The sequence below is a fragment of the Nerophis lumbriciformis genome, linkage group LG19 (assembly GCF_033978685.3).
Source record: "Nerophis lumbriciformis linkage group LG19, RoL_Nlum_v2.1, whole genome shotgun sequence".
NCBI lineage: Eukaryota > Metazoa > Chordata > Actinopteri > Syngnathiformes > Syngnathidae > Nerophis > Nerophis lumbriciformis.
Genome location: NC_084566.2, coordinates 38,870,040 through 38,894,955, shown reverse-complemented (window position 1 = coordinate 38,894,955; position 24,916 = coordinate 38,870,040). Strand labels below are relative to the sequence as shown.

The 24,916-nt window shown below is 39.8% G+C and overlaps 1 protein-coding gene across 1 annotated transcript in view; it reads left to right on the top strand.

The window, feature by feature from the left end:
• sppl2 (signal peptide peptidase-like 2) overlaps positions 1–24,066 on the top strand; it is a 30,095-nt gene extending 6,029 nt beyond the window's left edge. Inside the window, exons 3-15 of the mRNA XM_061978798.1 lie at positions 2,061–2,243; positions 2,323–2,412; positions 2,512–2,651; positions 7,455–7,597; positions 7,659–7,755; positions 10,360–10,476; positions 14,448–14,529; positions 14,619–14,693; positions 14,765–14,827; positions 20,096–20,195; positions 20,264–20,341; positions 20,418–20,578; positions 23,821–24,066. Coding sequence (XP_061834782.1) covers positions 2,061–2,243; positions 2,323–2,412; positions 2,512–2,651; positions 7,455–7,597; positions 7,659–7,755; positions 10,360–10,476; positions 14,448–14,529; positions 14,619–14,693; positions 14,765–14,827; positions 20,096–20,195; positions 20,264–20,341; positions 20,418–20,578; positions 23,821–23,976 — 1,485 coding nt within the window. The 3' untranslated portion in view covers positions 23,977–24,066. The remainder of the gene's footprint in view (positions 1–2,060; positions 2,244–2,322; positions 2,413–2,511; positions 2,652–7,454; positions 7,598–7,658; positions 7,756–10,359; positions 10,477–14,447; positions 14,530–14,618; positions 14,694–14,764; positions 14,828–20,095; positions 20,196–20,263; positions 20,342–20,417; positions 20,579–23,820) is intronic.
• Positions 24,067–24,916: the final 850 nt, after the last annotated feature.

Sequence of the window (24,916 nt, the reverse complement as noted above, 5' to 3'; positions counted from 1 at the left end):
GCGCAAGCCACAACGACATCCTCGGTACAGAGCCCACATAAGGGCAAGGAAAAACTCACCCCAGTGGGACGTCGATGTGAATGACTATGAGAAACCTTGGAGAGGACCGCATATGTGGGTAACCCCCCCACCCCCCTCGAGGGGAGACCGAATGCAATGGATGTTGAGTGGGTCTGACATAATATTGTGAGAGTCCAGTCCATAGTGGATCTAACATAATAGTGTGAGTCCAGTCCGTAGTGGATCTAACATAATAGTGAGAGTCCAGTCCATAGTGGATCTAACATAATATTGTGAGAGTCCAGTCCATAGTGGATCTAACATAATAGTGTGAGAGTCCAGTCCATAGTGGATCTAACATAATAGTGAGAGTCCAGTCCATAGTGGATCCAACATAATAGTGAGAGTCCAGTCCATAGTGGATCTAACATAATAGTGTGAGAGTCCAGTCCACAGTGGATCCAACATAATAGTGAGAGTCCAGTCCATAGTGGATCTAACATAATAGTGTGAGAGTCCAGTCTGTAGTGGATCTAACATAATATTGTGAGAGTCCAGTCCATAGTGGATCTAACATAATAGTGAGAGTCCAGTCCATAGTGGATCCAACATAATAGTGAGAGTCCAGTCCATAGTGGATCTAACATAATAGTGAGAGTCCAGTCCATAGTGGATCTAACATAATATTGTGAGAGTCCAGTCCATAGTGGATCTAACATAATAGTGTGAGTCCAGTCCATAGTGGATCTAACATAATAGTGAGAGTCCAGTCCATAGTGGATCTAACATAATATTGTGAGAGTCCAGTCCATAGTGGATCTAACATAATAGTGTGAGAGTCCAGTCCATAGTGGATCTAACATAATAGTGAGAGTCCAATCCATAGTGGATCTAACATAATATTGTGAGAGTCCAGTCCATAGTGGATCTAACATAATAGTGTGAGAGTCCAGTCCATAGTGGATCCAACATAATAGTGGGAGTCCAGTCCATAGTGGATCTAACATAATAGTGAGAGTCCAGTACATAGTGGATCTAACATAATTGTGTGAGAGTCCAGTCCATAGTGGATCTAACATAATAGTGAGAGTCCAGTCCATAGTGGATCTAACATAATATTGTGAGAGTCCAGTCCATAGTGGATCTAACATAATAGTGAGAGTCCAGTCCATAGTGGATCTAACATAATAGTGTGAGAGTCCAGTCCATAGTAGATCTAACATAATAGTGTGAGAGTCCAGTCCATAGTGGATCTAACACAATTGTGTGAGAGTCCAGTCCATAGTGGATCTAACATAATAGTGAGAGTCCAGTCCATAGTGGATCCAACATAATAGTAAGAGTCCAGTCCATAGTGGATCCAACATAATAGTGAGAGTCCAGTCCATAGTGGATCTAACATAATAGTGTGAGAGTCCAGTCCATAGTGGATCTAACATAATAGTGTGAGAGTCCAGTCCATAGTGGATCTAACATAATAGTGAGAGTCCAGTCCATAGTGGATCCAACATAATAGTGAGAGTCCAGTCCATAGTGGATCTAACATAATAGTGTGAGAGTCCAGTCCATAGTGGATCTAACATAATAGTGTGAGAGTCCAGTCTGTAGTGGATCTAACATAATAGTGAGAGTCCAGTCCATAGTGGATCTAACATAATAGTGTGAGAGTCCAGTCCATAGTGGATCTAACATATAGTAGTACAAATCAAATAGAGGTAATAAAATAGGCAATATAATAAAATAAACAACATACACAGTGTATTTACAGTAGCAGATACTCCTGACCAATGTCAAATTGGGCACATAGGATCATTCTCCTCAATACAATACTTATAATGCTTCTGGTGTGATCATTTGTCATTTCTTGTTTGGTAACATTGGTTGCTATATTTATGGTCATTTTCCTAAGTGAGCACTAAAAGGTTGTCAAAAGTATCGATACTTTAATACAAAGTTGATGCAAGCACTCCAAGAAATACACTGATATCTGCTCTTTTCAGGATCATCAGTACGGAATACTCGGCCAAAATGAAAGAATATTTTTTGTGTGTGGCTCTTAGTCACGTCTGCAGATCTACGACCTGACACCATCGGTGCTGTGCTCGCCGGTTGACGTCCCCGAGGGGGGCTTCCCCAACCGCATCCCCATGGTGATGAGGGGGAACTGCACCTTCTACGAGAAGGTCCGTCTGGCTCAGATGAACGGCGCCAAAGGCCTTCTTATCGTCAGCAAGGACAGACTGGTAACGTCCTTTGGGGGCTAACGCAGGCGGAGAGTTGCTCGGATCTGCCTCGTCACCATTTGTTTCTTTTTGATCGAAGACCCCGCCAGCGGGCAACAAGACTCAGTACGAGGAGATCGACATCCCCGTGGCGCTGCTCAGCTACTCTGACATGCTGGACATAAGCAAGGTGAGACACACCACGTGACTTGTCCCAGCCAATCAACACAGTAACAGCATGTTACACTGTTGTGTTAAATCCTTCTGTTAATTCATGTGTTTATGGAAGACATTCGACCAGGGAAGACTGGTTGCCATGTATGCCCCTAACGAGCCAGTGCTGGACTACAACATGGTGATCATCTTCTTGATGGCGGTGGGGACAGTCGCCATGGGAGGACACTGGGCGGGCAGCAAGGATCGGAAGAAGTAAGTGCACACGGAAGTTTCTTCCAGGTAACCATCACAAGTCAAAATGACGATTGTCAACTTCAAATCGGCCCAGTCTTGATTGAGTTATGATCTCCGTGGCCATGCCCCAATAAAAAGCCGGGCACAGGAATAAGTCAACATTGGGAGATGATCTCATTTCACCTATTTGGGTTAAAAATATTTTTTGCAAACCAGTAATTATAGTCTGCAAATGATGTGTTGTTGTTGAGTGTCGGTGCTGTCTAGAGCTCGGCAGAGTAACCGTGTAATACTCTTCCATATCAGTAGGTGGCAGCAGGTAGCTATTTGCTTTGTAGATGTCAGAAACAGCGGGAGGCAGAGTGCAGGTAAAAAGGTGTCTAATGCTTAAACCAAAAATAAACAAAAGGTGAGTGCCCCTAAGACATACTTGCCAACCTTGAGACCTCCGATTTCGGGAGGTGGGGGGCGTGGCCAGGGGTGGGGCGGGGCGTGGTTAAGAGGGGAGGAGTATATTGATAGCTAGAATTCACCAAGTCAAGTATTTCATACATATATATATATATATATATATATATATATATATATATATATATATATATATATATATATATCTACATCCTGAAAATATGCAAACAAAACTGTGTTTAGATAATTGATACTTCAAACTTGCATAAATAAATCTTAAGGAATATAACATAACTTGGCTTCTGAAAGCTTCAAAATGTAATGAATAAAATGCTAAAGTTGTTGATGAACAAGCTATTATTTGAATAATTAAATATGGTCATTTTAAATGAATTATTAAGATAATTTAAAATTAATTATTTCAAATATGTTTATTTTAATGTATAATTCTATGGCTGGATGTAATAAGGAGTCAGAAAAAAATACAAATAAAAATACAATTAATTTTGATGTTTTTAGCAAAAAATAGTAAAAAGAAAATGTATTTTTTATTTTTTTACTTAATAAATATATTTATTTTTAGGTAAGATAAACATAATAATACAATTTATCCCTAGTCTGGATGATTTAGTTCTTGTTGTTCTGGTCCGCATGGAGCTGGAGGGGGCGTGGCCTCCAGCTACGGCTGAAAATCGGGAGATTTTCGGGAGAATATTTGTTCCGGGAGGTTTTCGGGTGAGGCGCTGAATTTCGGGAGTCTCCCGGAAAAATCGGGAGGGTTGGCAAGTATGCCCTAAGAAAAGGCATTGAACCTTAGGGAAGGCTATGCAGAACAAAACTAAAACTGAACTGGCTGCAAAGTAAACAAAAACAGAATGCTGGACGACAGCAAAGACTTACTGTGGAGCAAAGACAGCATCCACAATGTACATCCGAACATGACATGACAATCGACAATGTCCCCACAAAGAAGGATACAAACAACTGAAATATTCTTGATTGCTAAAACAAAGTAGATGCGGGAAATATCGCTCGAAGACATGAAACTTCTACGGGAAAATACCAAAAAAAAGAGAAAAAGCCATTAAAATAGGAGCGCCAGACAAGAACTAAAACACTACACACAGGAAAACAGCAATAAAGTCCAAATAAGTCAGGGTGTGATGTGACAAGTGGTGACAGTACACCTACTTTGAGACAAGAGCTATATTGATGCATGCTTGGTTATGCTTTAAAGTCATATCCAACAACGACTTTTTACTGTCAACTAAGTTTAGTTTTTTAATTATGTCTTTTTCAACGCAAAAAATGTGCCTCGGCTCAAAAAAGGTTGAAAAATACTGCTATAACACACGGAAGTTTCTTCCAGGTAACCATCAGAAGTCAAAATGAAGATTGTCAACTTCAAATCGGCCCAGTCTTGATTGAGTTATGATCTCGATTGCTCGTCAAAAAGATCCCTTTTTGTATTTTATAAAGAAGATCAAAGGAAGACCTCTCCTAGGGACGCCTGATGCTCTCTGCAGTTCATAAACATGGCTGTCAAAGCCATGATTTACGTTTTCAGCCTGTAAAAGTCCTATAATACAATACAAGACCTGCTCAGTGGCCTAGTGGTTAGAGTGTCCGTCCTGAGATGGGTAGGTTGTGAGTTCAAACCCCGGCCGAGTCATACCAAAGACTATAAAAATGGGAGCTATTACCTCCCTGCTTGGCACTCAGCATCAAGGGTTGGAATTGGGGGTTAAATCACCAATCGCTGCTGCTCACTGCTCTCCTCACCTCCCAGGGGGTGGAACAAAGGGATGGGTCGAATGCAGAGAGTAATTTCACCACACCTAGTGAAGTGAATTATATTTACATAGCGCTGTGACTAAGATGGCGGAAGTGGGAATCGAACCCTCAAGTTGCTGGCATGGCCACTCTACCAACCGAGCCACGCTGCCCCAGTGTGTGTGTGACTATCAGTGGTACTTTAACTTTTTAACTTTAATGCGGTGCTGGTTAAGTATTATAACTAGAGATGTCCGATAATGGCTATTGTAGCGTCCCGGAAGAGTTAGTGCTGCAAGGGGTTCTGGGTATTTGTTCTGTTGTGTTTATGTTGTGTTACGGTGCGGATGTTCTCCTGAAATGATCTAACATAATAGTGTGAGAGTCCAGTCCATAGTGGATCTAACATAATAGTGTGAGAGTCCAGTCCATAGTGGATCTAACATAATAGTGAGAGTCCAGTCCATAGTGGATCTAACATAATAGTGAGAGTCCAGTCCATAGTGGATCTAACATATTAGTGAGAGAGTCCAGTCCATAGTGGATCTAACATAATAGTGAGAGAGTCCAGTCCATAGTGGATCTAACATAATAGTGAGAGTCCAGTCCATAGTGGATCTAACATAATAGTGAGAGTCCAGTCCATAGTGGATCTAACATAATAGTGAGAGAGTCCAGTCCATAGTGGATCTAACATAATAGTGAGAGTCCAGTCCATAGTGGATCTAACATAATAGTGAGAGAGTCCAGTCCATAGTGGATCTAACATAATAGTGAGAGAGTCCAGTCCATAGTGGATCTAACATAACAGTGAGGGAGTCCAGTCCATAGTGGATCTAACATAATAGTGAGAGAGTCCAGTCCATAGTGGATCTAACATAATAGTGAGAGAGTCCAGTCCATAGTGGATCTAACATAATAGTGTGAGAGTCCAGTACATAGTAGATCTAACATAATAGTGAGAGTCCAGTCCATAGTGGATCTAACATAATATTGTGAGAGTCCAGTCCACAGTGGATCTAACATAATAGTGTGAGAGTCCAGTACATAGTGGATCTAACATAATAGTGAGAGTCCAGTCCATAGTAGATCTAACATAATAGTGAGAGAGTCCAGTCCATAGTGGATCTAACATAATAGTGAGAGAGTCCAGTCCATAGTGGATCTAACATAATATTGTGAGAGTCCAGTCCATAGTGGATCTAACATAATAGTGAGAGAGTCCAGTCCATAGTGGATCTAACATAATAGTGAGAGAGTCCAGTCCATAGTGGATCTAACATAACAGTGAGGGAGTCCAGTCCATAGTGGATCTAACATAATAGTGAGAGAGTCCAGTCCATAGTGGATCTAACATAATAGTGAGAGAGTCCAGTCCATAGTGGATCTAACATAATAGTGAGAGTCCAGTCCATAGTAGATCTAACATAATAGTGAGAGTCCAGTCCATAGTGGATCTAACATAATATTGTGAGAGTCCAGTCCACAGTGGATCTAACATAATAGTGTGAGAGTCCAGTACATAGTGGATCTAACATAATAGTGAGAGTCCAGTCCATAGTAGATCTAACATAATAGTGAGAGAGTCCAGTCCATAGTGGATCTAACATAATAGTGAGAGAGTCCAGTCCATAGTGGATCTAACATAATATTGTGAGAGTCCAGTCCATAGTGGATCTAACATAATAGTGAGAGAGTCCAGTCCATAGTGGATCTAACATAATAGTGAGAGTCCAGTCCATAGTGGATCTAACATAATAGTGAGAGAGTCCAGTCCATAGTGGATCTAACATAATAGTGTGAGAGTCCGGTCCATAGTGGATCTAACATAATAGTGAGAGAGTCCAGTCCATAGTGGATCTAACATAATAGTGTGAGAGTCCAGTCCATAGTGGATCTAACATAATAGTGTGAGAGTCCAGTACATAGTGGATCTAACATAATAGTGAGAGTCCAGTCCATAGTGGATCTAACATAATAGAGAGAGTCCAGTCCATAGTGGATCTAACATAATAGTGAGAGAGTCCATTCCATAGTGGATCTAACATAATATTGTGAGAGTCCAGTCCATAGTGGATCTAACATAATAGTGTGAGAGTCCAGTCCATAGTGGATCTAACATAATAGTGAGAGTCCAGTCCATAGTGGATCTAACATAATAGTGAGAGAGTCCAGTCTGGATAGTTGTTCTGTTGTGTTTATGTTGTGTTACGGTGCGGATGTTCTCCCGAAATGTGTTTGTCATTCTTGTTTGGTGTGGGTTCACAGTGTGGCGCATATTTCTAACAGTGTTAAAGTTGTTTATACGGCCACCCTCAGTGTGACCTGTATGGCTGTTGACCAAGTATGCCTCGCATTCACTTGTGTGTGTGAAAAGCCGTAGATATTATGTGACTGGGCCGGCACGCAAAGGCAGTGCCTTTAAGGTTTATTGGCGCTCTGTACTTCTCCCTACGTCCGTGTACACAGCGGCGTTTTAAAAAGTCACACATTTTACTTTTTGAAACCGATACCCATAATTTCCGATATTACATCGGCCGATAATATCGGCAGTCCGATATTATTGGACATCTCTGATTATAATGCATGATACAATCAGAATTTTACTTACGTAAATAACAATGTTTTCCCTCCGTGCAGGCGCTACATGAAGTACAAAAGAGACGACGGGGCGGACAAGCAGGACGAGGAGACGGTGGACGTCACTCCCATCATGATCTGCATGTTCGTGGTGATGTGCTGCAGCATGCTGGTGCTGCTCTACTTCTTCTACGACAGCCTGGGTAGGAGGCGGACAGGTGAAAGAAGTACACAGTAGCTAACCACCCTCCATCACTGTTGCAGCCATTTGGGTCATAGCCATCTTCTGCGTGGCGTCTTCCATGGGCCTCTACAGCTGCTTGTGGCCTTTTGTGCGCCGCCTTCCTTTCTGCAAGTGCAGGTGAGACGCCAGCAACACCACATTCAATACATACACGCCATCTAACAGTCAGTGTTCAAAAACAAGAAAAAAATGTACAAAAATGAGGGGTATTTTATTTGAACTAAGCAAAATTATCTGCCAATAGAACAAGAACATTTGGCTTGTCAAGACTTTCCAAAACAAGTAAAATTAGCCAACCTCAATGAAGCCAAAAATAGCTTAAAATAAGTATATTCTCACTAATAACAAGTGCACTTTTCTTGGTAGAAAAAAAAGACCTTTTTTGCTCAATATGTTGAAAAATATTCTTAACTTAAGTAAATGCTAGTGCCATTATCTTGACATAATGATATGCGCTCGGCATTACATTTCTTGAAACCAGCAAACTTATACTAAAAACTAATTTATTGTTCTTAAAGGGGAACATTATCACCAGACCTATGTAAGCGTCAATATATACCTTGATGTTGCAGAAAAAAGACCATATATTTTTTTAACCGATTTCCGAACTTTAAATGGGTGAATTTTGGCGAATTAAACGCCTTTCTAATATTCGCTCTCGGAGCGATTTGTGACGTCACATCAGGAAGCAATCCGCCATTTTCTCAAACACCGAGTCAAATCGGCTCTGTTATTTTCCGTTTTTTCGACTGTTTCCCGTACCTTGGAGACATCATGCCTCGTCGGTGTGTTGTCGGAGGGTGTAACAACACGAACAGGGACGGATTCAAGTTGCACCAGTGGCCCAAAGATGCCAAAGTGGCCAGAAATTGGACGTTTGTTCCGCACACTTTACCGACGAAAGCTATGCTACGACAGAGATGGCAAGAATGTGTGGATATCCTGCGACACTCAAAGCAGATGCATTTCCAACAATAAAGTCAAAGAAATCTGCCGCCAGACCCCCATTGAATCTGCTGGAGTGTGTGAGCAATTCAGGGACAAAGGACCTCGGTAGCACGGCAAGCAATGGCGGCAGTTTGTTCCCGCAGACGAGCGAGCTAAACCCCCTGGATGTCTTGGCTCACACCGTCAAGAGAAGAATATCGACCCTAGCTTCCCTGGCCTGCTGACATGAGGGTATGTCTACAGAATATATTAATTGATGAAAATTGGGCTGTCTGCACTCTCAAAGTGCATGTTGTTGCCAAATGTATTTCATATGCTGTAAACCTAGTTCATAGTTGTTAGTTTCCTTTAATGCCAAACAAACACATACCAATCGTTGGTTAGAAGGTGATGGCCGAATTCGTCCTCGCTTTCTCCCGTGTCGCTGGCTGTCGTGTCGTTTTCGTCAGTTTCGCTTGCATACGGTTCAAACCGATATGGCTCAATAGCTTCAGTTTCTTCTTCAATTTGGTTTTCGCTACCTGCCTCCACACTACAACCATCCGTTTCAATACATGCGTAATCTGTTGAATCGCTTAAGCCGCTGAAATCCGAGTCTGAATCCGAGCTAATGTCGCTATAGCTTGCTGTTCTATCCGCCATGTTTGTTTGTGTTGGCTTCACTATGTGACATCACAGGAAAATGGACGGGTGTATATAACGATGGTTAAAATCAGGCACTTTGAAGCTTTTTTTAGGGATTTTGGGTGATGGGTAAAATTTTGAAAAAAACTTCGAAAAATGAAATAAGCCACTGGGAACTGATTTTTAATTGTTTTAACCATTCTGAAATTGTGATAATGTTCCCCTTTAATGGAAAGGCAACAAGGAAACAGCTTGTTACTCTCGGGGTCTCCTAGCCGCTCAGGCAAATCATATTGTCTAAAAATGCATTTTTCCATGGATAACATGACATCATCGCGCCAAGTGCGTGCTCTTTCAGTCAATTAGTGTGCATATATACAGCCCGGCCCTCAGCCAAAAAAATGTTTATTGTAATTTTGAAGAATTCATCTGAATGTGCATGAACTATTTCTGTTCAAAATAGTTAGAAATGTCACATGTTAAATGTTTAAATATTAACTGTCAGTTTACTGTACTGTGCCAACTGTACTACTATATGAGTACCTATTTTCTATTGTTTCATTGAAAATAAAACAGCAAAGTCCATTTGGCTGTCATCTGTTTTAATTATGAGACACAATTGTGTCAAAGTCATGATTTTTTTTCATGCTTGAAATAAGAAATGATGACTTTAAAAAAGTAGTTTTATACTTGTGAGTGTTGATGACACAGCTTTGCAACACTTGATATTCTAGTTTCAAGCATGTTTTACTCAATATAGGTCATCAAATCTCAGCAACAAGCTGTAATATCTTACTGAGATCATTTAGGAGCAAAACACTTAAAACAAGTAAAACACTCTAACATAAAATCTGCTTAGTGAGAAGAATTATCTTATCAGACAGAAAATAAGCAAATATCACCCTTATTTGACATATTTCATCTTACTTTTTGCAGTGCACCATCTAAAAGCAGTGATTCCCAACTTCAAAAAAATACTATAAAACGTATCTTTGCTGTTATTTCTATCAGCCAGGAATAGCGACAGGCCAAAGTAGATGGCAGAAGGTATATCTTTAACATGTGTCCACCACTGTTGTGTAATACATGTTCCTTGGCCTAATAGAAGGTTGGCAAACATCGATCTAAAGAATAGATTTGTTCCGTCAGGATTCCGGAGAACAATCTTCCCTACTTGCACAAGAGGCCGCAGGTGCGTGCACTGGTGCTGTCGGCCCTCTGCGTCGGCGTCAGCATCACCTGGATGGTGTTTCGCAACGAGGACCAGTGAGTGTCAGACTGCTTCCTTTATTAGCTCTCAGGGAGTCTTTCAATGTTATGAACGTTATAAAACCAGGACCCTGCGCTCTCATTAAGTAAAGTGTTACAAGTAAGTCAAATATTCTTATTTTTTTACTTCACATGCTTAAATCTCTAGATCAACTTCAGATTTATCCATCGATATAAAGTTTTCTACGTCCTTTTTGTCAAAGGATTTTTTTTTTGCTATGGGAAAAACACACTATTTATGCAATATTCCCCCCGCCCCCAAATATTTGATGGCGCCTTGAATAGGTCAATTATTCACAACATTGATTTTGATTCATAACGGTTTGAGCATTGACCATTTTAAATAAAAAAAATAAACATTTGAAGACCCTCGGACCCTAAAGGGTACCGCTCATAAAAGTGTTAAAAGTAAGTCATACATTAATTTTATTTTTTTTACTTTCAATGCTTAAATCTGTAGATCAACTTCAGATCTATCTATTGATATTAAGTTGTTATTTGTTTGTTTTATACCCTTTTTGTCACAGAAAACCATTTTTTTGTATGCATAAACAAAAATGATGCATTATTTTCCCTCCAAAACTCAGAAGTCAAATATTTGATGTGAAGTAGTTGGATAATTAAATATGTCAATAATTCACAACAAGATTGATTTAGATTCATAATAATTGTTTGAGCATTGACCGTTTTTAGATAAACAACATTTAAAGACCTTTGGTCCCACTCATAAAAGTGTTAAAAGTAAGTCATATATATATATATATATATATATATATATATATATATATATATATATATATATATATATATATATTTTTTTTTTTTTTTACTTTCTACATTTAAATCTGTAGATCAACTTCAGGCCCATCAGTTTATATAATAAGTTTGTGTTAATTTTTTATGATTTATTTCCTTTTTGTAAAAGAAACCCTCTTTTTTGTATGGCACTAATAAAAAATATTTAATATTTCCCTTCTAAAAATTCAATAGTCAAATATTTGATGTGAAGTAGTTTGATAATTAAATATGTCAATAATTCACAACAACATTGATTTAGATTCATAATAATTGTTTGTGCATTGACTGTTTTAGATTAAAAGAAAAACGACATTTAAAGACCTTTGGTACCGCTCATAAAAGTGTTAAAAGTAAGTCATATAAGTTTGTTTTTTTACTTTCAACAATTAAATCTGTAGATCAACTTCAGGTCTATCTATTAATATTAAGTTTTTGTTAATTTTTTATGTTTTATACCCTTTTTGTCACAAAAAAACATTTTTTTGTATGCATAAACAAAAATGATGCATTATTTTCCCTCCAAAACTCAGAAGTCAAATATTTGATGTGAAGTAGTTGGATAATTAAATATGTCAATAATTGACAACAAGATTGATTTAGATTCATAATAATTGTTTGAGCATTGACCGTTTTTAGATAAACAACATTTAAAGACCTTTGGTCCCACTCATAAAAGTGTTAAAAGTAAGTCATATATATATATATATATATATATATATATATATATATATATATATATATATACTTTTTTTTTTTTTAACTTTCTACAATTAAATCTGTAGATCGACTTCAGGTCCATCCGTGTATATAATAAGTTTGTGTTAATTTTTTATGTTTTATTTCCTTTTTGTAAAATAAACCCTCTTTTTTGTATGGCACTAATAAAAAATATTTAATGTGAAGTAGTTGGATAATTAAATATGTCAATAATTCACAACAAGATTGATTTAGATTCATAATAATTGTTTGAGCATTGACCGTTTTAGATTAAAAAAACGACATTTAAAGACCTTTGGTCCCACACATAAAAGTGTTAAAAGTAAGTCATATAAGTTTGTTTTTTTACTTTCAATAATTAAATCTGTAGATCAACTTCAGGTCTATCTATTAATATTAAGTTTTTGTTATTTTTTTATGTTTTATACCCTTTTTGTCACAAAAAAACATTTTTTTGTATGCATAAACAAAAATGATGCATTATTTTCCCTCCAAAACTCAGAAGTCAAATATTTGATGTGAAGTAGTTGGATAATTAAATATGTCAATAATTCACAACAAGATTGATTTAGATTCATAATAATTGTTTGAGCATTGACCGTTTTTAGATAAACAACATTTAAAGACCTTTGGTCCCACTCATAAAAGTGTTAAAAGTCATATATATATATATATATATATAATTTTTTTTTTAACTTTCTACAATTAAATCTGTAGATCAACTTCAGGTCTATCCGTGTATATAATACGTTTTTGTTAATTTTTTATGTTTTATTTCCTTTTTGTAAAAGAAACCCTCTTTTTTTGTATGGCACTAATAAAAAATATTTTATATTTCCCTTCTAAAAATTCAATAGTCAAATATTTGATGTGAAGTAGTTGGATAATTAAATATGTCAATAATTCACAACAACATTGATTTAGATTCATAATAATTGTTTGAGCATTGACCGTTTTAGATAAATAAAAAAAAAACGACATTTAAAGACCTTTGGTCCCACTCATAAAAGTGTTAATAGTAAATCATATAATTATGTTTTTTTACTTTCAATAATTAAATCTGTAGATCAATTTCAGGTCTATCCGTGTATATAATACATTTTTGTTATGTTTTATTTCCCTTTTGTAAAAGAAACCCTCATTTTTGTATGGCACTAACAAAAAATATTTAATATTTCCTTTCTAAACATTCAATAGTCAAAATATTTGATGTGAAGTAGTTGGATAATTAAATATGTCATTAATTCACAACAACATTGATTTAGATTCATAATAATTGTTTGAGCATTGACCGTTTTAGATTTAAAAAAATTACATTTAAAGACCTTTGGTCCCACTCATAAGTGTTAAAAGTAAGTCATATATATATATATATATATATATATATATATATTTTTTTTTTTTTTTTTTTTATTTTATTTTTTTTTTTACTTTCAACAATTAAATCTGTAGATCAACTTCAGGTCTATCTATTGATATTACATTTTTGTTATTTTATGTTTTATACCCTTTTTGTCACAGAAAACCCTTTTTTTGTATGCATAAACAAAAATGATGCATTATTTTCCCTCCAAAACTCAGAAGTCAAATATTTGATGTGAAGTAGTTGGATAATTAAATATGTCAATAATTCACAAGAAGATTGATTTAGATTCATAATAATTGTTTGAGCATTGACCGTTTTTAGATAAACAACATTTAAAGACCTTTGGTCCCACTCATAAAAGTGTTAAAAGTAAGTCATATATATATATATATATATATATATATATATATATATATATATATATATATATATATATATATATATATATATATATATATATATATATATATATATATATATTTTTTTTTTTAACTTTCTACATTTAAATCTGTAGATCAACTTCAGGTCCATCAGTTTATATAATAAGTTTGTGTTAATTTTTTATGATTTATTTCCTTTTTGTAAAAGAAACCCTCTTTTTTGTATGGCACTAATAAAAAATATTTAATATTTCCCTTCTAAAAATTCAATAGTCAAATATTTGATGTGAAGTAGTTGGATAATTAAATACGGTATGTCAATAATTCACAACAACATTGATTTAGATTCATAATAATTGTTTGTGCATTGACTGTTTTAGATTAAAAGAAAAACGACATTTAAAGACCTTTGGTACCGCTCATAAAAGTGTTAAAAGTAAGTCATATAAGTTTGTTTTTTTACTTTCAACAATTAAATCTGTAGATCAACTTCAGGTCTATCTATTGATATTACATTTTTGTTATTTTATGTTTTATACCCTTTTTGTCACAGAAAACCATTTTTTTGTATGCATAAACAAAAATGATGCATTATTTTCCCTCCAAAACACAGAAGTCAAATATTTGATGTGAAGTAGTTGGATAATTAAATATGTCAATAATTCTGCTGGCAGCTAGAGTCATCACTGACATTGTGCGTTGTCCAGGTGGGCGTGGGTGCTGCAGGACGGCCTGGGCATCGCCTTCTGCCTCTACATGCTCAAGACTGTCAGGCTGCCCACTTTTAAGGTGGGCTTGGACACTCTGCAAGCACTTTGCAAAGTCTTTTATATTTATTTTTGACTGCATGTCTTCTTTCTTCTCCCTCCTGCTGGCAGGCTTGCACTTTACTGCTGGCGGTCCTTTTCGTCTACGATGTCTTTTTCGTGTTTATTACACCCTTCTTCACCAAGGTGAGCGCAGACACATTTAAAGCTTTTGTGCTTGAAGACACATTAAAGAGTGTCATCTTTTCCATCTCCAGAGTGGCGAAAGCATCATGGTGGAGGTGGCGGCTGGCCCCTCTGACTCGGCCATGCATGAAAAGGTGAGCTGGCAGGGCTTACCGTATTTTTCGGACTATAAGTCGCTCCGGAGTATAAGTCGCACCGGCCGAAAATGCATAATAAAGAAGGAAACAAACATATATAAGTCGCACTGGAGTATAAGTCGCATTTTTTGGGTAAATGTATTTGATAAAAGCCAACAGCAAGAATAGACATTTGAAAGGCAATTTAAAAATAAATAAAGAATAGTGAACAACAGGCTGAATAAGTGTACGTTATATGAGGCATAAATAACCAACTGGTATGTTAACGTAACATATTATGGTAAGAGTCATTCAAATAACTACAAACCCCGTTTCCATATGAGTTGGGAAATTGTGTTAGATGTAAATATAAACAATACAATGATTTGCAAATCCTTTTCAACCCATATTCAGTTGAATGCACTACAAAGACAACATATTTGATGTTCAAACTCATAAACTTTATTTTTTTTTGCAAATAATAATTAACTTAGAATTTTATGGCTGCAACACGTGCCAAAGTAGTTGGGAAAGGGCATGTTCACCACTGTGTTACATCACCTTTTCTTTTAACAACACTCAAACGATTGGGAACTGAGGAAACTAATTGTTGAAGCTTTGAAAGTGAAATTCTTTCCCATTCTTGTTTTATGTAGAGCTTCAGTCGTTCAACAGTCCGGGGTCTCCGCTGTCGTATTTTACGCTTCGTAATGCGCCACACATTTTCGATGGGAGACAGGTCTGGACTGCAGGCGGGACCAGGAAAGTACCCGCACTTTTTTTTTACGAAGCCACGCTGTTGTAACACGTGCTGAATGTGGCTTGGCATTGTCTTGCTGAAATAAGAAGGCACTTAGATGGCAGCATATGTTGTTCCAAAACCTGTATGTACCTTTCAGCATTAATGGTGCCTTCACAGATGTGTAAGTTACCCATGCCTTGGGCACTAATGCACCCCCATACCATCACACATGCTGGCTTTTCAACTTTGCGTCGATAACAGTCTGGATGGTTCGCTTCCCCTTTGGTCCGGATGACACGATGTCGAATATTTACAAAAACAATTTGAAATGTGGACTCGTCAGACCACAGAACACTTTTCCACTTTGCATGAGTCCATCTTAGATGATCTCGGGCCCAGAGAAGCCGGCGGCGTTTCTGGATGTTGTTGATAAATGGCTTTCGCTTTGCATAGTAGAGCTTTAACTTGCACTTACAGATGTAGCGACCAACTGTATTTAATGACAGTGGTTTTCTGAAGTGTTCCTGAGCCCATGTGGTGATATCCTTTAGAGATTGATGTCGGTTTTTGATACAGTGCCGTCTGAGGGATGGAAGGTCACGGTCATTCAATGTTGGTTTCCGGCCATGCCGCTTACGTGGAGTGATTTCTCCAGATTCTCTGAACCTTTTGATGATATTATGGACCGTAGATGTTGAAATCCCTAAATTTCTTGCAATTGCACTTTGAGAAACGTTGTTCTTAAACTGTTTTGACTATTTGCTCACGCAGTTGTGGACAAAGGGGTGTACCTCGCCCCATCCTTTCTTGTGGAAGACTGAGCATTTTTTGGGAAGCTGTTTTTATACCCAATCATGGCACCCACCTGTTCCCAATTAGCCTGCACACCTGTGGGATGTTCCAAATAAGTGTTTGATGAGCATTCCTCAACTTTATCAGTATTTATTGCCACCTTTCCCAACTTCTTTGTCACGTGTTGCTGGCATCAAATTCTAAGGTTAATGATTATTTGCAAAAAAAAAAAGTTTATGAGTTTGAACATCAAATATGTTGTCTTTGTAGCATATTCAACTGAATATGGGTTGAAAATGATTTGCAAATCATTGTATTCCGTTTATATAAGTTACCTGAGGAAAAAAGTTGCTAAATGTGTTGGAATGATGAGGAGATCATGTCATTTATTGAACACCAATGCTCTGCTGTTATTGTATCATTCATTTATTATGTCATATTTAAACTATTGTGTTGAAGTCTGGGGAAATTGTTATAAATCTAATCTACAGCCTTTAGTCACTCTGCAGAAAAAGGCCATTAGGATTGTGTCCAATGTTCACTACAGACATCATTCAAATTCACTATTCATGGAGTTAAAGCAAATTAAACTGCACGACGTGGTCAATTTTAAAACTGATCAAATTATGTTTAGGGCATCCCAAAACTCTCTACCATCCAATATACAGAACCTATTCCAGGATAGAGATGCTCACCATAGTTACAGTCTAAGAGGAAACAACAAATTATATTTTCCTAAATTTAGAACAACTTTAAAATGAATGTGCATTTCAGTGCATGGAGTCAGTTTGTAGAACAACTTAGGGAACGAGTTAAAAACCTGTTCTAACATGATTACATTTAAAAGACTGTTTAAAAAAGAAGTACGAGGAGGAAAGAGAGTGATGCCCTCAGCACAGAGCGATGAGAGAGAGGTGTGTGTGTGTTTTGTCTCGTCTTGTCTTGTCTCATAGTAACAGTGGTACTATTGTATTGTTAGTAGAGATGCGCGGATAGGCAATTATTTCATCCGCAACCGCATCAGAAAGTCGTCCGCCATCCACCCGATGTAACATTTGATCAGAACCGCACCCGCCCGTTGTTATATATCTAATATAGACGATGCAAGGCATTAGTGAGGTTATAAAGCTTTTGCCTGTTAAAGAAAGGAGACTGATCCAATGCAGCACAGACATTCGCGTGCCACGCTGTCACGGCCCAGACGCACACCAGTGCGCAATCATATGGGAGCCGCGCTGAGCGCACCTCCAAGCGCGTCTCGCTGCCGGCGACGGCCGGGTATGGGCCCGACGCTCCAGCGCCATCCATTTTCAGGGCTAGTTGATTCGGCAGGTGGGTTGTTACACACTCCTTAGCGGGTTCCGACTTCCATGGCCACCGTCCTGCTGTCTATATCAACCAGGGTGAGCCCCACCCCTTTCGTGAGCGCACTGCGCGCGGAGTGACCCCTGTTACGCGACCCCGGCAACAGGGGTGGCGGGCAGGTAAGCTGCGCGGGCGGAGCGCGCGGAGTGACCCCTGTTACGAGCCCCTGGGCACGGGGGTGGCGGGCAGGTAAGCTGCTTACCTGCTGCGCGTGACGCCGGCCGCGGCGAAGGCGGACGAGGCGGGGTGTCGGTGCGGTGGTGACCCTGGACGTGCGTCGGGCCCTTCTCGCAGATCGCCTCAGCTACGGCTCCCGGTGGGGCCCTCTCGGGGGAAGGGGCCTCGGTCCCGGACCCCGGCGAGGCGTCCCTTCTCCGCTCCGTAAAAGTGTCCATCTCTTTTTTTTTTTTTCTTCTGTTGTGGCATATGCAGCAGGTGCCTGCTCGTTTTTCGTATGTGGGTAACAACATTTAACTATGTATATATATTTCCCAATTGGTTTAACTGCCACCCGCCTGAATCTATTTAAAATCTAATTTTTTTTTATTTCAACCGCCCGACCCGACCCGACCCGCGGATAAAATCTAATTTTTTTAAATTTCATCCGCCCGATCCGCGGATAATCCGCGGACTCCGCGGTTGTGCCCGCAAACCGCGCATCTCTAATTGTTAGTATACAGGAGCTTTTCTTGTTTTTGTTTGTATAGTATTGTTCTTGTAATATTTTGTTTATTTTAAATGTGGAGTGAGTGAGAGAGGTTGGGATATTATAAGCATCTGCTTCATCCAACCCCTTTTCAAGCCTTGCATAAATGTCCCTGCCAAAATGTTAAAAAAAAAAAAAAATGTGTTGTACTGTGCAGGTTTGGAATAAATAATTAAACCAATCAATCAGTATTTACATCTAACACAATTTCCCAACTCATATGGAAACGGGGTTTGTATACGAGACAGAAAAGTTTTTACATGGCTGAGGGCGTGAGCCAAAGAAAGACGGGATACTGATGTTGTCTGAACATAGAACATGCTATACGTTTACCAAACAATCTGTCACTCCTAATCGCTAAATCCCATGAAATCTTATACGTCTAGTCTCTTACGTCCATCCATCCATCCATCTTCTTCCGCTTATCCGAGGTCGGGTCGCGGGGGCAGCAGCCTAAGCAGGGAAGCCCAGACTTTCCTCTCCCCAGCCACTTCGTCCAGCTCTTCCTGTGGGACCCCGAGGCGTTCCCAGGCCAGCCGGGAGACATAGTCTTCCCAACGTGTCCTGGGTCTTCCCCGCGGCCTCCTACCGGTCGGACGTGCCCTAAACACCTCCCTAGGGAGGCGTTCGGGTGGCATCCTGACCAGATGCCCGAACCACCTCATCTGGCTCCTCTCCATGTGGAGGAGCAGCGGCTTTACTTTGAGCTCCTCCCGGATGGCAGAGCTTCTCACCCTATCTCTAAGGGAGAGCCCCGCCACCCGGCGGAGGAAACTCATTTGGGCCGCTTGTACCCGTGATCTTGTCCTTTCGGTCATAACCCAAAGCTCATGACCATAGGTGAGGATGGGAACGTAGATCGACCGGTAAATTGAGAGCTTTGCCTTCCGGCTCAGCTCCTTCTTCACCACAACGGATCGATACAGCGTCCGCATTACTGAAGACGCCGCACCGATCCGCCTGTCGATCTCACCATCCACTCTTCCCTCACTCGTGAACAAGACTCCGAGGTACTTGAACTCCTCCACTTGGGGCAAGATCTCCTCCCCAACCCGGAGATGGCACTCCACCCTTTTCCGGGCGAGAACCATGGACTCGGACTTGGAGGTGCTGATTCTCATCCCAGTCGCGAACCGATCCAGTGAGAGCTGAAGATCCTGGCCAGATGAAGCCATCAGGACCACATCATCTGCAAAAAGCAGATACCTAATCCTGCAGCCACCAAACCAGATCCCCTCAACGCCTTGACTGCGCCTAGAAATTCTGTCCATAAAAGTTATGAACAGAATGGGTGACAAAGGGCAGCCTTGGCGGAGTCCAACCCTCACTGGAAACGTGTCCGACTTACTGCCGGCAATGCGGACCAAGCTCTGGCACTGATCATACAGGGACTGCCACAATCAGACAGTCCGATACCCCATACTCTCTGAGCACTCCCCACAGGACTTCCCGAGGGACACGGTCGAATGCCTTCTCCAAGTCTCTTACGTGAATGACATAAATAATATTATTTGATATTTTACGCTAATGTGTTAATAATTTCACACATAAGTCACTCCTGAGTATAAGTCGGCCAAACTATGAAAAAAACTGCGACTTATAGTCCGAAAATTACGGTAAATCACGACGCCAACGTGACAGAAGACGCTGACTCCTGTGCGGGTTGTTTGTTTTCCCGCAGCTTCCGATGGTGCTCAAAGTCCCACGCTTGAACTCCTCCCCCCTCGCCTTGTGCGACCGTCCCTTCTCCCTGCTGGGCTTCGGCGACGTCCTGGTGCCAGGTGATTTAAAGATGATTTAAAGAAAACGCACAAGGTGATGTTCGGCTTGTTAATTTGTTCCTTTGCAGGCCTGCTGGTGGCGTACTGCAACCGCTTTGACATTTTGACGCACTCCTCCAGAATCTACTTTGTGGCCTGCACCATCGGTACGTACGAGCATCAGATACAAAACATCTCTTTTGGGGTCCTTGTGCGACTGTCCGTCTCCCTCCCTGCTTGCAGCGTACGGCGTGGGCCTGCTGATCACCTTTGTGGCGCTGGCCGTGATGCAGATGGGCCAGCCCGCCTTGCTGTACCTGGTGCCTTGCACTCTACTCACTAGCCTAGTGGTGGCGCTGTGGCGCAGGGAGCTGCCTCAGTTCTGGACTGGAAGTGGATTTGTGGTGAATACCAGTTTGATATGACCCGTCTACTGCGCAGCCACAGAAAGACACCAAGTGACACAAAAGAGAAAATAGTTTTGACTAAAATAGAGTAACTTACGAAATATACAGTCGTGGTCAAAAGTTTACATACACTTGTGAAGAACATAATGTCACATAATGTCTGACATCACATGGACAAAGATAAGACCTTCTGGAGGAAAGTTCTGTGGTCAGATGAAACAAAAATGGAGCTGTTTGGCCACAATACCCAGCAATATGTTTGGAGGAGAAAATGTGAGGCCTTTAATCCCAGGAACACCATGCCTACCGTCAACATGGTGGTGGTAGTATTATGCTCTGGGCCTGTTTTGCTGCCAATGGAACTGGTGCTTTAAAAGGGACAATAAAAAAAAGGAGGATTACCTCCAAATTCTTCAGGACAAGCTAAAATCATCAGCCCGGAGGTTGGGTCTTGGGCGCAGTTGGGTGTTCCAACAGGACAATGACCCAAAACACACGTCAAAAGGGGTAAAGGAATGGCTAGAATTAAGGTTTTGACCCAGAAGGTCTTATCTTTGTCCATGTGATGTCAGATGAAACAAAAGTGGAGCTGTTTGGCCACAATACCCAGCAATATGTTTGGAGGAGAAAAGGTGAGACCTTTAATCCCAGGAACACCATCCCTACCGTCAAGCATGGTGGTGGTAGTATTATGCTCTGGGCCTGTTTTGCTGCCAATGGAACTGCTGCTTTACAGAGAGTAAATGGGACAATGAAAAAGGAGGATTACCCCCAAATTCTTCAGGACAAGCTAAAATCATCAGCCCGGAGGTTGGGTCTTGGGCGCAGTTGGGTGTTCCAACAGGACACACGTCAAAAGTGGTAAAGGAATGGCTAAATCAGGCTAGAGTTAAGGTTTTAGAATGGCCTTCCCAAAGTCCTGACTTAATCTAAAGGCTTAGTGGCCACATGCGTGGACAGCACCTTTTAGCTCTTATTTCCAAAATTGTGTACACTACTGAATTGGGGTCTTATGGCTCCTTATGTGGACACTTATACTGCCATCTGGTGGTGTCAGAAGAGTATAACATACAATGGAATTTGGAAAAAAAAGTGTAAAAATAATAATTAGCATGTCACTAAACATGAAATACACGTTTGTGTACTTATGGACTAAGTACATATCAAAAGATGATTCTTAGTTTTTATTCTAATTAAGGTCCAATAAGTACACGTTTGTGTACTTCTGGACTTAGTACATCATATCAAAAGATGATTCTTAGTTTTTATTCTAATTAGGGTCCAATAAGCCCAAATAGCAAAGAGAAAAAAAAAAAAAAAGCATGTAAACAAACAGCTTGGGCCTTAAGAGGTTCCCATTGAGAACATGTGGACAATGCTGAAGAAACAAGTCCATGTCAGAAAACCAACAAAAACCCCGGCCGAGTCATACCAAAGACTATAAAAAATGGGAGCCATTACCTCCCTGCTTGGCACTCAGCATCAAGGGTTGGAATTGGGGGTGAAATCACCCCAAAAATTATTCCCGGGCGCGGCCACCGCAGCTGCTCACTGCTCTCCTCACCTCCCAGGGTGTGAACAAGGGGATGGGTCAAATGCAGAGGACAAATTTCACCACACCTAGTGTGTGTGTGTGACTATCATTGGTACTTTAACTTTAGAATGAAGGTTTTAGAATGGCCTTCCCAAAGTCCGGACTTAAACGTGTGGACAATGCTGAAGAAACAAGTCCATGTCAGAAAAGCAACACATTTAGCTGAACTGCACCAATTTAGTCAAGAGGAGTGGTCAAGCAGAAGCTTGTGGATGGCTACCAAAAGCACCTTATTGCAGGTAAACTTGCCAAGGGACATGTAAGCAAATATTAACATTGCTGTATGTATACTTTTGACCCTCACATTTTCAGTAGACCCATAATAAATTCATAAAAGAAGCAAACTTCATGAATGTTTTTTGTGAGCAACAAGTATGTGCTCCAATCACTCCATCACAAACAAATAAGAGTTGTAGAAAGTATTGGAAACTGAAGACAGCCATGACATGATGTTCTTTACACGTGTATGTACACTTTTGACCGTGACTTTATGTATTACAACTGCACATTTCTTTTCTGCTGCCCTTTTATATTTTGTCAGACCAATCTGGCGCCCTAGGCAAGATTTTAGGTGGCGCCCCCCCACATCGGCAGTGAAGTGTATATACTCACAAGAAACCGAATAGCTTTGTCTTTGACCTTTTTTTTTTTTACTTACAACTATACCTAATATATAAAGGGGTGGAAAAGTGACTATTACCTGCAGGGCAAACATTAGCTAACCAGAAGGCAATAACAATGTAAACAAAAAACACCTGCTTAAAAGATCTAATACAAATGTCCCTGAGGAATGTAAGGTGGGAGTACTGTAATTACCTAACGTTACATTATTATTTTCCATAACAATTTAGTCCCCTCCACAATATTAACCCGACGTTAAAACAGAACTAGCTGTTTATTGATTAGCAATTGCCGAATCATGTAACATTAGCTTAATGCTAAAAAGCCAGGTTACTATCACATTCTGTAACAGACAAATAATTTCATGTAGGCTAACGTTACCTACCTGCTACCTCTGTCTTTTTCTCGTTTCTCCTCTTCTTTTCTCTTTTTTCTTCCCTGGGCACCTGACAGTTTTGGTCGTTTTGACATCTTGTGTTGATTTTTTGATGTGGTGACGTCCAAAAAGAGTCATGATACGGGAAGGGAGGGGGCGCACCGTGCGGGGGGGGGGGCGTAATGTTGTAACAAATAATATTTCTATTAAATAGGCTTTACTTTGCATTTTAATTAACGTGGGATTATTTTTTGTATTTAGAAATAATAGTACCAACTTTTTTTTTTTTTTTTTTTTTTTCCCCAACATTTGTGGAACTGGCGTGGCGCCCCCTGATGGACGGCGCCCTTAGCATTTGCCTATACGGCCTATGCCACGGGCCGGCCCTGTATTTTGTGGGGGTTGAGCTGTCTCTTTAGAAATACACTTAAACCTCCTTTCCTGTGTGGATGTTCTGAGACAGGCAAGCATGTGTTCCATCATAATAAAAAGACCATTGTTGCTTTTATAGTTGATGTGGGTCTTAATTATTTACTCAACTGCAGAGAAGACGGGGGGAGTGTGGATTTGTACCAGTAATGTCAATTATCACAGACTCCTTTTATGTTAGGAACTCCATTTTCAACGGCACCTGTTTGTCCTTCGCAGCCGCCCATAGCTCTCGCCCCCATCAAGTGTACGCAAACGGCGGAGCCACCGCCTGATGGCTCTAAGGCGGAGACCCCGCACGATCAGAACGAAGACCCGCCCGCCGGTCTGCCTCAGGAGATGCCCCTCGCTGAAAAAGAGAACACTTTGAACTGAGAGGACATCCAAGTTCTGCAGGTTTTTCCTCTCACATGGCTTTATTATCATTACCGTATTTTTCGGACTATAAGTCGCAGTTTTTTTCATAGTTTGAGACTTATACTCAGGAGCGACTTATGTGTGAAATGATTAACACATTATAATATTATTGATCTCATTCACGTAAGAGACTAGACGTATAAGATTTCATGGGATTTAGCGATTAGGAGTGACAGATTGTTTGGTAAACGTATAGCATGTTCTATATGTTATAGTTATTTGAATGACTCTTACCATATTATGTTACTTTAACATACCAGTTGGTTATTTATGCCTCATATAACGTACACTTATTCAGCCTGTTGTTCACTATTCTTCATTTATTTTAAATTGCCTTTCAAATGTCTATTCTTGCTGTTGGCTTTTATCAAATACATTTACCCCCCAAAAATGCGACTTATACTCCAGTATGTTTTTTTTCCTTCTTTATTATGCATTTTCGGCCGGTGCGACTTATACTCCGGAGCAACTTATAACTATAAGTCGCTTCAAAGGTCTTACAAGAGATGGCTGCTGTGGGGGTTGTGTGATGTTTTTGGTCGCATCATATTTAACAACTCTGGAATTGAATTCAGCCGGGCCAAGAATACGGGAAAAAATACGGTATTACCGTATTTTTCGGAGTATAAGTCGCACCTGCCGAAAATGCATATTAAAGAAGGAAAAAAACATATATAAGTCGCACTGGAGTATAAGTCGCATTTTTTGGGGGAAATGTATTTGATAAAAGCCAACACCAAGAATAGACATTTGAAAGGCAATTTAAAATTAAAGCTGCAAGCAGCATTGGTCGGGCCCGCGTATTTGGCAGGTGCTAGTCGTAACTGTCCCAATACTTTTGTCCAGTGATAGTCATAAGTGTCCCAATACTTTTGTCTACTTTTAGTCTGAAGTGTCC